Raw genomic sequence first — 16,868 nt, 5'->3', positions numbered from 1 at the left:
TTATTTTTATATACATACGAGTTTATGAAGGGCTTATTATTTTTATGTATATGCTTGGGTTTCAGTCTAAATATGAACAATTTAAAACATTTAAATTAAGTATAAAGCTAATGATGTTAATATATTATTAACAATATACTCTTACATTGAATATTTTTTTATATTTATATACATATGTACATATAAAATTAAAATGTTAATGTAAACGTTTTTCAACTCACCTCTTCATAATCCAGTCGGGCAGTTAAAGCGAAGACTCCAGTCTGAGGGTTCAGGGAGAAGACGTCGTTGGCCCAATCCGAGATTACCGTGTAGGTCAGGTGCGAGTTGGGTCCGAGGTCAGGGTCATTGGCGGCAATCTGACCTACCCGAGCTCCTCTGGCTGCGTTTTCTGGTATGTCGAATGAATAGGCGCTCTCCAAGAACACCGGTGGATTGTCGTTGGTATCCGTCACCTGTCGAAGCAAAAGTAATCTCATCAACACCCAATTACACAATAAAAAAGTCGATTGCGAACCGACGTCAAAGAGTTAATCTACGTGGAATTAAACGCGCCGAGCTTAAGTAACGTTCTTAATCTGATTATCGCATGTATTATACACATGTGCGTACTGGGAGTAAAATGAATAGCAGATTAAGCATGCTATATGCTTAATATCGGATGTGCTTCAAATCATCGACAGCATGAATTTATAGTATCGTATTAACAGTGCAAATTCTTATAGAATACTATGGAATGTTAATTTTCAAATATAATTTCAATACCGTTGATTGCTCTAATATAAAATAAATATAAAAGTACATTGATTTCTCAATTAATAAAATTGTAAATAAAATGTCTGTAAAATGTTTACACGTCTCTAATATTAGATCAAATATTTAACGTTAGAACACACGTTTGATAATGAAATTAAATTAACTGGACCTGTTTTATTTAAATATTAATAAAAATATACCATAAAATAGTGTCATTATTAGGAAATCCAATTCCTTGATCCAAGATAATATTTTGTATGAAAAAAAACAGTTGGTCTGTACAAATTTAATGTTGATTATTATGCATATATTCGTCTCTTAAAGAAATGCCTGGAAAAGGACCGTATTTACTGTTTGTATAGTGTCATGGTAAATAAATAAAAATAATTCATTATTAATTATTTTAGGCGATGTTTTCAACAATTAATTCATTACATGTGTAAATTGTTATATTTATATAAGCAAAGCTAATACTAAGGCTTAAATGAAGCAACCATCATTCGTAATACTTCCTTATTTAGATGTCTAGATCTTATCGGTGGGACAAGAACAGTTTACGGATGGTTAAGTTCCAAACTGGACGTTTAATTAGACCAAAATACACCGGGGGTATACCTCCCGTGCTGCGGGGGAACGGAACCGGTATAGCCTTAATGTCTGTGAATAGGAGGATTATTTCGAAATTCGTCAGTCTGTGTGACGAAGAGGAGAGACGAAGGGGCATCGATGCGAGAGGATAGATCCCGTTTTTTATTCGTATCGGTAGGTAACCGAGTCATTTTATTTTTATTTTTTTTCCTTTCAGAGATCATAGGCGTAGATATCGTCAGCCACTTGGTTAGTTGTACAAGGTGTACATCGGCGAAGATATGACAGGAGACTCCGAAGTTGTCCGACACGAACGTCGGTTCCAAGTTGTAACTCGAGACTCTTGAACGCGGAGCCGTCGCTCGGGGTACAACATTATCGCCGAAAATTTTGCAACTCTCAATGGGTGTGTTTGACAAAGATACGTTGAGATGTGATCGAGGTGTGGAATGAAGATGCTGCGGTGATAAGTCGCCAGGAAAAATAAAATAAACGCATACGGCTAAAAATGTGAAGCGAAATGTTGGAACGGATCCACGATACTTGATACGGAATGCGATAGGGCTATAACACTAGACATGGGGCTATTGTTTTTATAGGAACACTATCTAGGCATCTGTCGGTCAAGTGTACATCTGCGGGTGATATCAATCTGGCTGATGGAACTTGGAAGGATGTTACAGTATAACGTGAAATACAATGGGTTTCGAACGAGCCGGTCGGGCGATTATTTAATGAAGAGTAAGAGCAAAGCCCTTATTTATATAACTTATAAGATATACAGGTGTTTCAGATAAATACTATTTAACTTTAAAAATATAATTTTAAAAACGTATAATAAGTCGTTAATTTGGTTCAAAATTAGTGAAAAATATTTTGTTAAAAACTGTTTTTTTTTAGATATATTTTACAGATTCTCATTTTAATAAATTTACAGCAAAAATGTAGAAAATCAATTTTACATTTTACATCGAGTTATCTCTAATTTTTATGACAAAAAATTAACTGTGCATTGTAGTTCAGATTTAGGTGACGCAAAATTAGATTTTCTTATTTTTTTTAATAAAGAACATGCGGGATTCACTATCTAAAACAAACACATCCTATTTGAAACGTCCGCTTAAAAAATCATTCATCCGCATATGACACACATCAAACACATCATCCATATCAATCTCTTATGATCGAATTACGATTGTGAACAGTATAAATAGATTTGGTCAAAAGCGCATTCCGAAGATGAAACCAATTTTGTTGCGGGAACGAAGTGCAAATTGCATTTTTTTAAACATACTTATTTTTTTCTCAAGTCAATTTTTGTTGTGGTCCGTGACGGAAGTTCTCCGACCGCAATCTGCCCGAATAGTTTAATTACAGTCAAATAGCCAAAGCGTAACAAGACACACAAAAATGCAGTATTAAGTTTCCGTGCGGAGGAACGGCACATCGTGAAAATTTGATTGATAACCATAAAACGAAGAACGCCATTATATAAGAGCGGTCGTTCTTTTTTATCCCGGCAGTGATTCATTATAAATGTGTATATATACACGCCTTTGTACATTCATATAATTTTGATATAATAAGAGAATAAAAAACGATTCTTCAGTGACTCGGTTAGCTTGTCAAATTCAATAATGTAGATAAGACTTTAAAAAGTAAAATTGGTAGCTATATATTTATATAAATTGGTAGCTATATACATATATACAATATTGGAAAAAAAATTCAATTAAATGTTAACGAAATACGTAAAATATAATGCCTAAATTTACGATATTTATAATCAAATGCAATAAAATGTAGGAATTTTCATACGTTTGAAGCTAATGAATAATTACATAGTTTTATTATTTTTATTGATCTATGTTTATTTAAAAGCTTATGTTTTGTTTGAAAATGATATAACTTTAAAATTAAGTTAATGTATTGATAAAACAGATAATTAAGGAACATTTTTAAGACGCAAATTATTAATATCCAAAGTCCATCAGTTGTCAATCCCTGAGTTCTGAGTGATTTCGAATTTGTCTCCTCGTCGCGGCTAAATCTCTTGTCACTAATCACGTGACAGGGGTGGGGCCAGGGCTGATTCTGCATTCTGCGCCAAGGCTCAGAGGACGGACGGTGCCGTTTTGTGTTTTTTTATATTATTATTCTGCAACGGCGATGGCAGTCGATTAAAAGGAATTTAGTCTACGGCCACAGTTATTCGCATTTATTTATTTCGAGGGCCGCCTTTGATGAATAACAGCAGCGGCTTTTTGCCGGTACGACCGCTACAGTGCGATGAAAAAGGACGATGAGGGCCGGGCGCACGATTTATGGCGGCGATGAGCGGTTTTGAGGTGAATCGTTTTGGACAAATGTGTTGTACAGCTTGTAGAGTGCGTCGTTTCGGTGTGTACACGCGGCGGGGCGAAGCGCGCATGCGCGCACAAATTATGCGCGTGCGCATAGCGATTCCTAATGCGCTATGTAAGCGCATCACATTGCCGCATATCATCGGAGGCATGATCAATTTATATATTTATAAATATTTATTACATACATATTTTAAGCAACTTAATTAATGCTTATGGAAAACGTGATGTTCATTTAACAAAATCTTATATTTATCAGACAAAAATAGTTATATTATAGTGTATTAATTTCATAAAATACTCCATATTGATATAAAACCATTAAAAATCATTAATAGACCTATAGAGTATAAAGAATTTCAAGAGACATCAACGCGTGGGGTCGCGCGAAGCGCGAAAATAAGATTTAAAAATTTAACAGAAATTAGTCGCAAGTAAACAAAAATACATTTTACTGATAATTTTAAATTTGGCTTAATTTATTTGCAAGGAAAATTAGGCATATTAAATTTTCTGGTATTTTTATTTAAAATACAATGCTTTATAGTAGATATTTTATGTATTAAACCTTCATCATATTATATATTTTTAAAAATTTTGAAAAAATACTACAGGCATTTTTCTGAATTGCAACTAAAGCTGCGCCTTTTAATGATAACTTCTGTTATTTGAACAATATATTACATTTAAAATAATTAATAATATAAACTTAAATAATCTCAAAATATTTTTTCAATAAAAAAATATAATTTGCTGTAAATAAATTCACGCTTTACCAAAGTAATAAAACGTATTTATTATCCAAGAAGGAGATAAAAACAATAAAGGCAGTAGCATTTTAACTATGTAGTAATGTTAATAATATATATTTGACCTTCATAAAAATGCAATGAATATGTACTTTATTTGCTGGTTTATATCCCCTAATAATTTTTGGCTAATATGATTCATTTGAAAAAGCATACAAAATTACGTCGAATTTAGTGAATATTAAAAGTTTCAGTTAACATATTATTGCCATATACTCTTAACATATTGTAATTAATTTCCTTTTAATGTGAGAGTTTTAGCAAAACTTTTGGGAAATATGATTAATTTAAAAAAGCTAGTGACTAGCTTATTCCGGACAGATAACATGTTCTTGGCATGTTTTTTTAATATAACTATATAAATAATCTATAAAAATAGTTTAAAATTATATTAAGAGTAAACCTATATAGTTATAATAGCGAATTGTCTGAATTTATAAAATATAAAAATATTATTCAATCTAGTCTTAAATAATAGAACGGTTTGCTTAAAATACAACAATATTCAAGCAGCTTATATTATTGGATTATTTTAATTATGATGGTATTAGAAACAAATTATGTTATAAATTAAAAATATAAAAATACTTATGTAAAATGCGTTAATTTTTTAAAGACACATTACTAATAGTGATATTTCCCATTCATGTCTTAAATTATTTTTTTGCCCTGAGTTTTAATTAATTTAAAAATATTTCAGCAAACATTACTTATAAATAATACAGAATAAGAATAATTCAATTCAAGTTAAGTAAATGTTATATTTTTATAGAGTATTAAAAGAATTACTTAAAATATACAATAGTATTGTTGAAAAAAGTTTGCATTGTATTAAATAAAATATTTAGATTTTGATTTGTGAATTTTCACTTATATTCTTTAAATTAAATTCATTTAAAATGTAATTACGTCAAGTTTTCGAAGGGCGCAATACTGACTTTACAACATTTATACATTGATTTTTATGTATGAGTGAAATTGAAATTTTAAGTGATAATATATTTAATTTAAATTATTACGAGAATCGTTAAAAATATATCATTATGAAATGTCTGAGTTTGATACATTCATAATTTATACAAATTTTATTATTGTTTAATTGGAAAAAGAAGATAAAAATCAGAAGAGTAATTATGTTTGCTTTAAGTATCAATTATACTCGATGTATTAAATAACGTTAATTTTTTAAGAGGATTTAAATAAATAATACAATATATTTTTGCCATTAAAATATTGATTTTATAATTCTAAATATAACTGTTTTATATTCCTCTAAAATTAAAGTTCATATTGCAAATTTTAAACAAGCATTTTATCACTATTAAAAAATATTTTATAGAGTATTTCATACCTGAATTGTTATAGTCGTGTCCGTATACTGTATTCCATCGCTTGCTCGTACAACCAGTTTGTACGAGTCATGTACTTCGCGATCAAGGGGTTCCACAAGTTTGAGAAGTCCTGAATCCGGCTCCAGAGCGAATTTTTCAGAAGCTTCAGGGGGTGCTCTCAGCTCATATCGCAACCTCCCGAGCGAATCTGGATCTTTTGCTCTCACAGAACCCACAGCTTGTCCCGCTCCCAATTCTTCAGACACCCTGAGAACCACTGGTCCTCCTGGAAACACGGGCGGACTGTCGTTTTTGTCCAGCACGTTCACTCGAACCTGAAAATATAAACAATAAATAAGAAACACATAAAAAACAGCGTGAAATTGAGAAATCTTGATAGATGTGGCGTGACTGCATAAAGCAGATTCTAAATAATGGTGCAGTGGGAACAGATCGCACTGATAGAGATTTAATGATAGAATAATATGCTTTATGGTAGATACATATAGTGTTTTAAATTCTAATCAACTAAACGTAATTATACACGAGTGTCTGGATAATCGCTGTGTGATATAAACGTGCTTGATTAGTGATATAAAAAATATTTTTTATTTAAAATATTTTGGCGACGAGAGGAACGTCGGTGATCTGGGTAAGCTATTTAAATTTGCATGACGTGCAGTGCTGGTGTGCAAGCCATTATTTATTGTTGCGTCTCTCTTGAATATTTTAAAATTTTGTACCCCAACCTCGGCCGGATAGCCGTGGGCTTCCAATGGGAAGGAGAAGAAGCTCATTTTCACGCGTGAGAAGCCGTCCCAGTGTATATGAGAAAGTCGGAAACGTTCTCTCGAAGCTCTTGGAGTATTCAATCACTCTGGATGGGCGGGTTCGCCGGTTGCAGCCAGACATCCAGATCGACGCTTCTGAAACTTCTCTCGAGATGATGTCTTCGAAACATTTAATATTTAGTACTATAAAACAATTTTTATATAGTATATGTAAAGAAATACGTATACCTATACATACATATATTATAGATTCCAAGCATTTATCTAAATGTATGTATTATATTTAGTTCGTAATTATATACTTAGTAAAGCGTACTGGTGCGAATTTATAGATTAACGTAATATTTGACAAATTTTACATGCAGTTTAGGAGAAGAGAATGATGTTGAGAAGATAGTTGCTTCTTGTTGCTTGACGGCTTGTGTAATTATTTTTTTCAACAAAACAATTTATCAAGTGAATTTATATAACAACAATATTTAAAAAAATAAAACACGATCAATACTTTTTTAATTATTCTTATGTTTTACAAAATATATCACTTGGTTCAAGTTTATTAAACTCAATTGACCAGATAATGAATAAATAATAAGTTTGAAGTTATCCAGTTTAATGCAAGTAGATTACTATTAATCATATTGTACTGTTGGTTGTAATGGTATTTAATACATATTAGCTATAGGATTGAGGCAGCAATTCTGGCAGACACACTTAAAATCGAAGGAAAATTTTTCACTAATTAATTAATAATAAATTAATTACAGGGTCAGTTAGAGTGACAGGGATTAATTTAGTATATGAATGCTAATATCATTTTATGTGTATATTCTGGCAGATGAATTAATTTATCAAGCATAATCCTAAACGTGCAAATTTATATTTTTAAGTTAAGTAGCGTTTTTATTATAATAAATTGTATACAAAAATCAAGAACAATAATAAAGTATTGTAGATATAGAAACTTTCCACCAAAATAAATTATCCTTCATAATACAAACGTATCTTGATTTAAGTGATGTTTCTTCGCAAGAAGTAATTCTTGAGAAAAATGCTAAGTCGAGAATTCTTATAGTTCGAGAAATCAGCAAATTTATCGAGAATTTTCAGAGCCATTTTTGATAAAAATTCGATAATTTTTTAATGTTTTATATCCGCTGCATAAGAAAAGGTGGGTCTGTGCCAAATGTTTTTTAAAGCTTTTAATAGAGGTTGAAAGAATTTAAATGTCAAAAAATTATTTTCGACTTTCTCAACTTTGTTTTGGCAATCTGAGAACTGTATTAATAATTAGATAAGAAGATACTGCTTTGCGTAAGGATCGGTAAATTGCAAAAATGTATGAGGATTTATATCTCGTTTTTTTAATAATCCAAAGAAGTTTTTTATCGTGTAGAAAATGTAAAGTAACAACAGCTGTAGCTGACAACTTTCTTTATGATTTGAGTATACATACGAGAGCTCTAAATTCCTTTGTAATTAATCGAAGTGGATCGATCCGTTCTGGTCCTTCGATTAATTATTCGCGTCCTCTTTAACGATCATTCTGTTCCCTGTTAATTAACAATACAAAGATATCTATAATAATATACTGTATTATTATAATCACATACTATATATAACATATATTTTTTTCTAAATTTTTTGAGAAAATCGATAAGTAAAAATAAGATTTTTCATTACTAGATAAACGAAAAACACCGATTTTATATCATTCTGCAATTACAAAAGTTTGTTGCTATGATTTAGAAGCTTATTAAAATTGTTAAAACTATATGTTAATTTTGTTATTTAACCAAATAAAACTTGATATTTTTGTATGCAATTTATTTTTACTAATTAACGATGGAGCTTTTGCTTTTAAACTTATTTTTTGTTGTTCTTCTTGTCTCTTTAAATTTTGGACTAGACACTATTTTATGTGTACCGTTTAAAGATTATGAAATATAGGTACACTTAGTGTCATGTCAGACGTTTAGTATTAAAGCACTTGAAGCGATTTGATGTGAACCCGCTATGGAGATCGGTATGCGCATTGTATTTATGATGAAAAAAATATATAGAGAAGTGCTAGAAAAAATACGATAGAAAGACCACTTTTTATAATCGTCCATCTTGAAATTTATATACGTGTCGAACGCATGCGTTAAAATTCGCCATAAGCGTTTTGAAATAAATATATTTATACAAAAAAAAATGTTTTGTTAAATAATTTCGATGAACCAAAAATTTAGTTTTCAGAAGTCGTTGTTTACCACATGTCATTGTTGACAAGCGACAGACTATCAATACAATCTGATCTGTGGGTGTCAGTAACAACTTGCAAAAATATATTGATCCCTGATTTTTATTATTTCATTTTTTTTTATTTTATGATAATATGACAATTTTTCAGATATGCTAATTCAATTTTTAATTTGGTCACAGATGTTAATTTTTTATTAAGATCTAAGCTTTGCCAACAAACTAAAAACATTTCAAGTGTTAAAATAACGAAGGGAATATATTAATTATAGATATTATTTTAAATATTGATAGTAATATTCTGTTTATGTGGATAAGTTTATTTGTTATTATACGACATACTTATGAAATGCGACGAACGAAATTTTCCCAATACTCCAAGGCGTGGTATATGGTAAAATTGCCATCATCAACCTGTCGTCACGATCGTCTAATTTATAATCAAACAAACGTGATTCATATGAAGCGTTTAGAAGTGAAAAACGGACCCCTCAGCACACAACCGACGGATAGACAGAGTTCATTGTTGGTCGACACAAAGAGGATAGACAATGGCGGCTGCGTACACATTTTCTTATTAAAACGTCAAATCAAAAATTGCCTCGTAGCTCTTTGTTGGGCACAAATCACGATGATATTAAAGAGCTATTCAATGCGCGAGATATCTTCACGAATCTCGGACCTTTGTAGGCCAGTGAAAATTCCACGGCGCTGTTCGCCCGTGGGTGTTTAACGGCTCTTCTAACGAGATAGAGAAGAAGAAGCAGAAGAGGAAGCCTCTCAATGCTTCGTAATTTGATTACCGGCATTCAAGTGCCCCGAAATCAACTTGTTTGTTGTGTACGTACCCTCGAAAATAGTCAGGCGACATAGGATAATTGGTGAGGTCGAGTCGGACACCATCAATAATCATCTGTGGCGGAAACGTGATTGACTCTCCAAGTATCCAGGAATGGTTTTGCATTGAATTGCATAGATAGAGAGAGCAAACTCGAGAGCTGCGCTCATCGCTACGGTCCTAATTCTAGGGGTCAGTCGGCATAGCGGGACTCGAGACCTCGAGACCATGACACGCCATTTTCGCCGTGACGAGTAACTCTTCGAGCTTTCAAACAATGAGGAGCCTTCATATTTTGACGACGGAGCCGTGCAACGGTTATCCGGCGGATTATCTCAATCGATAAACTATTATGGGGATACTTTCAACGGTGCGAAATGAGATCTGGCATTGTTATAAATATATTTTTTTTCGCCGGCGAAAAATATTTTATAAACATCAGCTTACATAGTATATTATTATGCATTATATTTAAAAATAAGCAAATATAAATAATATCCTTAGAATACGCCCAGGAGGAAAACGGCGATCGACGCCGAAACCAAATCTTATGGGCTCATCTATTTTTTTGCCTTTCTTAAGTACCCATTGAATTTCGTTAATTTGCACATTGGCGATAATATCAATAATGATTAAGTCTTGTAAGAAAAAGTCGACGGTTTTTTTGCGCTCAGCTCCGCATGGCGGTCCACCAACCATGGCCACTGCCTCGGGATAAGTCGGTTTTCAATATCGAGTAGGTTCGCTTGTTGCGGATACTCGTATCAAAAAAAATATGAACAAAAATGTTTAAAGATACGTTTTTTACCTCGCGCCATCTGCACGTAATTCGCATAGCGAGAGGAATTTTAATCGTCAATAAAAATTGACTTACCAGTATTTAAAGCGAAGCAATCTTAAAATATATTTAAGGATCAGAAATGACATAATATCAATTTTTACAAACTGAAAATGGGAAATTAATGGTTTAATATAACACCATTCCCATGGTGTTTTAAATTAAAAAGTGCAATTTTTATATTAATCATTTTAATGCAGTAGTCTTTTCCAAATTAAAAATGTTTTTATTTATTAAAAATCTTTATTTGTACGTCCATGCTAGAAAATGCCATTTAACAGAAATATACCTGTAATAATTCCGAGAGAGGCAATCTTATTATATTTACAAAGCTAATTCTTAAGAAAGATTACAGAAATATAGCTCTGAATAAATATATGGAACTAAGTATTGAAATAAGAACAATAAAAAAAAGAATAAATGCTTAATTAACTACGATTTATTTTCGATTAGGTGTGCTTAAGTTTTTCGTTGATTTGTCCAGAAAAAAGGAAAAGGAGTAAATATAATAAAAAAAGTAAATATTAAAACAATATTAATAATTAAAAATGTTGATGGAAAATGCATTAAAATGACTTGGTTAAAGTATGTTTAATTATGCGTTAGTAAGCTATGCTTTAGGACTTTAAAAAAACGTTACTTTGCTCAATTCGTACAGTAGGTATTTATATATTTTTATAATTTTATTAATGTCATACTGAAGTATCGATTTATTGCGGTTGTACAAATTGTTATTTATAGATGAGCTTTAACAATGTCTTTAAAAGAGCATATTAAATATGTATAAAGGGACGCAAAAATAATTTAATTTGACTAGTAATAATATAAGCAATATATAGTCACCAATTTAAGTAGTACGGGCATCTTTTTCCAATCTAAATAATAAAAATCGACTTATATTTTCTACTAAAAACTAAGAGAAACTGTATTTAATTATAAAATATAATACTAGTCACATTCGGAAAGTAACGGTACAAGGTCCATAAATAATTTATACTTTTTTTTTAGATTTACGTATTTAGAATACCATTTTATTTATTTTTCAATGTACTTTTTTGCTAACTAAAAAGTCAATTTTAGATATTGTTTATAGATCGTTAAACCCTTATTAAATAACATATTGACATCGGCTAACTAGTATAAAAAAAGCTTCTATTTTTACTTTCTGAATATTAGTCGTATTTAAGGTTTGCTTTTGTAGACGCATAATTACTAATTTTTTTAAATGATGCACAGTATTTTTATTGCTTTTATTTTTATTGGCGAAGTATTGGCGATTAGCTTATTTTGTTCGTAGTAGATATTAAAGTTAGTATTCATATTTAGAGCTTTGCTCTAAAGTATTGCCACGAGTCCTGAAAAATGTCGTAAAATTAATCATTATCTCATATTCTGTAATGTCGAACGTTGAGAAAGCCGCGATGATTTGCCAGCTATATAATTACTGACGCTGACCATACTGTTTCGTCTATCGCGCCTCTCTTTGGACAAAACTATTATCGTGCCAGCGAGCTTTGATTTATGCTATCGCACGGTACGACGAAGATTGAATGTAACTGATTTATACGTGAAAACGTACAATTTGGTACGATCGTTTGATATGAGCGAAAACGGTCCCATCTTGAACAATAACTCACGTCATCGTCGACGAACTCATCGAACTTGTGCATCGAAGCAATAATCGCTATTGCTTCGTGTGGTTAAAATAATTAATCATAAAGAATCAAAAGGCCGTTGCTACCGAAAAAATAATTAAACTGTATATGTTAATGAGTTATTGCGTGACAACCGCTGATGAATGATCAGTTGAACCTTCAGAACAAATCAGTTGAATCGTATTAATTCAAAGCAAGTGCTAGAATCGTCACTGATTCGTATCGGCCTGAGGTGGAAATAATTACGCGTTGGACATAACTGTTCGATGTGTCGTCGAGATATTTCAATTTATTCAAAAGTCGCTTTCGAGAATTCGCCCATAATGACAATGCATAAAAAAGAGATCGAACGATTCTTGGCTATGATACGAGAGCAATGGCGAGACTTTAAAATTTAATATTGGTTAAAACTTATATTTGTTTGCTTAAATGCAAAATAGATGAAAACATTTCAATGTCGTTAATGTGATGTAGCAATACGCGGTTTTTCTCACGATGTTTTTTATGGACCGTAGCAAATTTAGGAAAAAGCGTTGAAAATTCGATAAAATATGTAATACAGGAAAAGAGGTATAAATGTATGGACAATTCCTCATTGAAATGTCTTTCTTATTTATTATTATTTTCCTTAACACATGTCACCGGAAGGTAGGCGACTTGCTTACTATGCGACAGTAAGTTATATAGTAAGCTTACTAGGGAATTGACGACATCGTAATATATGCTTTACACGCGAGATGAATTGATAATTATTTTTGGATAAAAAATTGGATACTGTTTGTTATATAATTGAATGTATGTTATACAAGCAATCTGCATTATAATTCCTAAATAATATAAAAAAAACTCTGGTTTCTTTAAATATTTATCAGTGAGATTATAAAAAGCTTAAATTATCAATGATTGGGTTAATGCAAAAGTTTTAACGTTTACCTTATACAATTTTTTTATTAGTTAAATAAATTATTTAATCAAAATTATAATTTATATTATTTTTCTATAAGCTTATGTATGCCATTAAAATAAAATACACGCGATTTTGATGCAAAAATAATTAAGGGAATTTTTACCTGCTATTCGATTATAAAATTGTATAATATTAAGACAATGTGATACCTGCAAATGATAATCAGAAGGAGCAGGATCTAGATAGTATGGTGGGTGCTTAATAACGTACTGATTAAAATCTTTTAGTTTGTTTTGGGTCATCATTGTGAATTGTCATGGTAAAAATCTACCTTCTCTCTAATGTAATATTTTAATAATCAATGAAAGCACATCAAATTTAATAAAAAACTTAAAAATATTGGTAACTTTGTTTTCTAAAATGTTAATTTAAAAAGAATAAACAAATATAAGATATAATATAATATTTATACTGAGCAATAATGTTTGTTTATTTTTGCTATTTGGTTTTTACGAAAATTAATCGTTTGCTTTAACACTCAAAAAAATATATTTTTATTCTATTTTTTAGCAATAAAATAATTTAGAGACATTTTAAAGAAACGATAGATGATAAATATATGTTAAAATTCATATATTTTAAAATCGAAAAAAATGTGAATAGGTGCTCAAGATATTTCAAGTTTTTGTCTTTTTTAAAGGTTTTTTATTCTCATTTCAATTTTACATGCATATGAGATTTTTACAATAATCTAAAATATGTGCTAAAATCTGGGATAAATAAAAATGAAAATAAAAATAAGAAAATTAAATAAAATATGCTCTTAATACGTGTCTCTAAATATAATAAAATTTATGAAGAAAGGCTATCATGACGCATTGCAGAAATCTAGTTACTAATGAAAAAAATGGCTTGAAAGTAATGGAGATTTGTATTATTATAATCACTAAAAATAATTATTCTAAGAGCAACATACATTTTGAGATTGTAGTGCTATATGAAATTTCTTGATGTATATATTTTTATTAACCATTGTATAATTTTTTTTATAGTTAATTTTATTTTGTTATAGTGAATTTGTATTACCAATAAAGTATTTTCATTTGTATAAATTAAATTTTACTAACTCAGGCAGTTAAAATGTATCAAACAATGGATTTACAATTTTACTGCTTCGTATCAGTAAAACTGTATTTGATCAGAAATTCACAGAATTGTGTCATTCAATTATTTGACAAAATACTATAGTATTAAAATAAAAATAAACCTAACCTAATGAAAAAATAAAAAATATAGTTAGTTTTATACTTTTCATTAGTTCAAGTTGGGTTTGATTAATTCGCTTAGGTTAGGTTAGAATTTAGTAGATATTTTATAGCAGCATATAATTTCACTATCAGTTAAATTATATTTTCACTAGCAAAAATATTTATATCTACCAGTAAAAATGTGTTCGGATATGATTTTACTGATACACTAGTGAAAATATAACTGTAAAATTCAATATCAGCGTTCATCATATTCTTTATTCTAAAAATGTTAGTATTGCAATTTTGTGGATGTTAAAATAAACAATTCATGATTATATTTAAATAAAAATATGTTTGTAATAAGAATTTATATGTTTGTTAAAGAAAAATAACTTGTTCATGACTTATCTTTAGATTTCTAGACCATTTCATTTAAAAACTTTGTAATTTATTGTTTTGCGATCAAATGATATAATAATATTCTTTAAACTAAGTGATAAACTTCTTGAAATTTCTAGACTCATGTAAGTGAAAAATCATGTATTTTTTATTTTCGCTGTCAAATGGTATATAAAAGCACATTTACATTATTAGGCATAATTATGTAAAAGAATTAGTATTTTGTAAAATCAATAAATAATCTAAATTCTAAAATTTTTTTCTTGGCTATAAAAATATTGTAAGCCACTGCTTTATATTTATGTGTTGGCATTGCAAATTCGTTGTTCGAATCAACAGTGGTCGAGTGACAAATGACTCGAACAATAATAAAAAAACATTTGCGGAGTGAATGACACTCTTATCTCGGTTCTTTTCGCGACAATGTTTGACCTACACGACTTTTGCATTAGACTTGCACAGCTAAAATCGCATTCGTATTTATTTATTCACATCACAATCCGCCATGAACACGACGATGTGTGTAAATTTAATAATTTGATTAGTAAATATGATATAATACTCACGACGCAATTAATTAGCGCTAATCTCAGACAAATCAAAGCGTCGCGAACAAGCCATGAGAATGTTTAATTGTTATACTTTGTTATAAATATTTTGTTACGTAATAGTTAGTATGTGTATGCGTGTGTCATATTACATTGTGTCAAGATAATTACGTGGGCGAATCGGAGTCTCACGAGAGCGTCAGGTGAGATCTTGGTGGATCGAGAAGAAATAAAACGAGAGTCAGCCACAAAGGTATTTTTTTATGTGTCGCTATAATAGGAGCGGTCGAAATTTAGAAAAATTTCCGTAAAAGGCGCATTACACAATCTCCGTGACTAAAAGCGCATAACTTTGCCGTTTAAACGGTCGTTAAATGACACACGGCGTTATTTACAGCCAGAATTTAGTGAATAAATTTAAGCATTAGACGACAGAGAGCATCGGATGGCGTGCGGCTTTACGGTCTATAAATTATCCATAATCATATAATACATGGATGCGATAATAATTAGTGGCCGTGATATTCGTAAGACAGTCATTGCTATATAATCAGAGACGACATGTTGGCATTTTTGTGGAAAACTTCACGCGGCGACGACATTCCTTTGGCGTGTTCACAGATTCGGTGGTCTTTCTGATCGTATTTTATATATATTGTGTGTGTACGTTCAAGGGCGTGCAACAATAGTCAAAGAAGCAGGCTTATAAAGAAGAATCGTGATGTAGATACAGCGCAAGTTCATATTGAATAAGTAGTATTACTGGCGGCTGCCACCGGCGGTTCCGCCCATGGAATACGCCTAGTCACACTGGAAAATTGTATACATACACACATCACACAAAAAATTAAAGAAATACGCATAAACAATCTTTCAAGACCTATAATAATGATGCACATTAAACATTTGCTTTTAATAATCGCTAATATTAAATAAAATAAATCGAATAAAATAAATAATGAATACAAAGAATATTCAGAAACCAAAGATATCCGACTAATAAAAATATAATAAAAGCTTTTTTTACCCAGATAGCAACAATGCAATGAGATAGAAATTATTAGGCCACAGTCACAAAAATAACAATTAAACATTCTGGTTTCTCGATGTTGTTAATTAAACAAAAATTAAAAATTCTAATTTTCATTTCGCGATTTTATCAAAATATTTTAATAAATAAAAATATTATTTATATGTAATATTTAGTATGTGATTATATTAATACAGTATTATATTGTAGATATCATTACTTTTTGCAATATTTTTTGCCAATATATATGCATATAAATTATATTATTCATATAAATTAAGATATAATAAAATTTGAAGAATAGTAAAACATTTATCATTTATTAAAACATATTAGTAGGTAAATTATCACACATTATTCTTAAAATTACTTTTTAAAAAGCAGCTAAAATAAAATTAGCTATTCTTGTTATGGTATTTTCGGTGAAAAAAAGCCTGAAAAGCATCTATAAATTTGCAATCTGATGATTTTTATTCGGAGCGGTTTCTTCTTATCTGATTATTAAAATGGTTCTTAGATTATTA

The 16,868-nt window shown here is 30.3% G+C and overlaps 1 protein-coding gene across 1 annotated transcript in view; it reads right to left on the bottom strand.

Annotated features, from left to right (window-relative positions):
• ft (cadherin-related tumor suppressor fat) overlaps nt 1-16,868 on the bottom strand; it is a 252,843-nt gene that overhangs the window by 51,536 nt on the left and 184,439 nt on the right. Inside the window, exons 2-3 of the mRNA XM_088193971.1 lie at nt 5,868-6,182; nt 222-455 (exon numbers count right to left, since the gene is read on the bottom strand). Coding sequence (XP_088050097.1) covers nt 222-455; nt 5,868-6,182 — 549 coding nt within the window. The remainder of the gene's footprint in view (nt 1-221; nt 456-5,867; nt 6,183-16,868) is intronic.

The sequence above is a fragment of the Plectrocnemia conspersa genome, unplaced genomic scaffold (assembly GCF_051122295.1).
Source record: "Plectrocnemia conspersa isolate PC_06_02 unplaced genomic scaffold, ASM5112229v1 ptg000010l, whole genome shotgun sequence".
Lineage (NCBI taxonomy): Eukaryota > Metazoa > Arthropoda > Insecta > Trichoptera > Polycentropodidae > Plectrocnemia > Plectrocnemia conspersa.
This window is presented reverse-complemented; position numbering and strand designations above follow the sequence as displayed.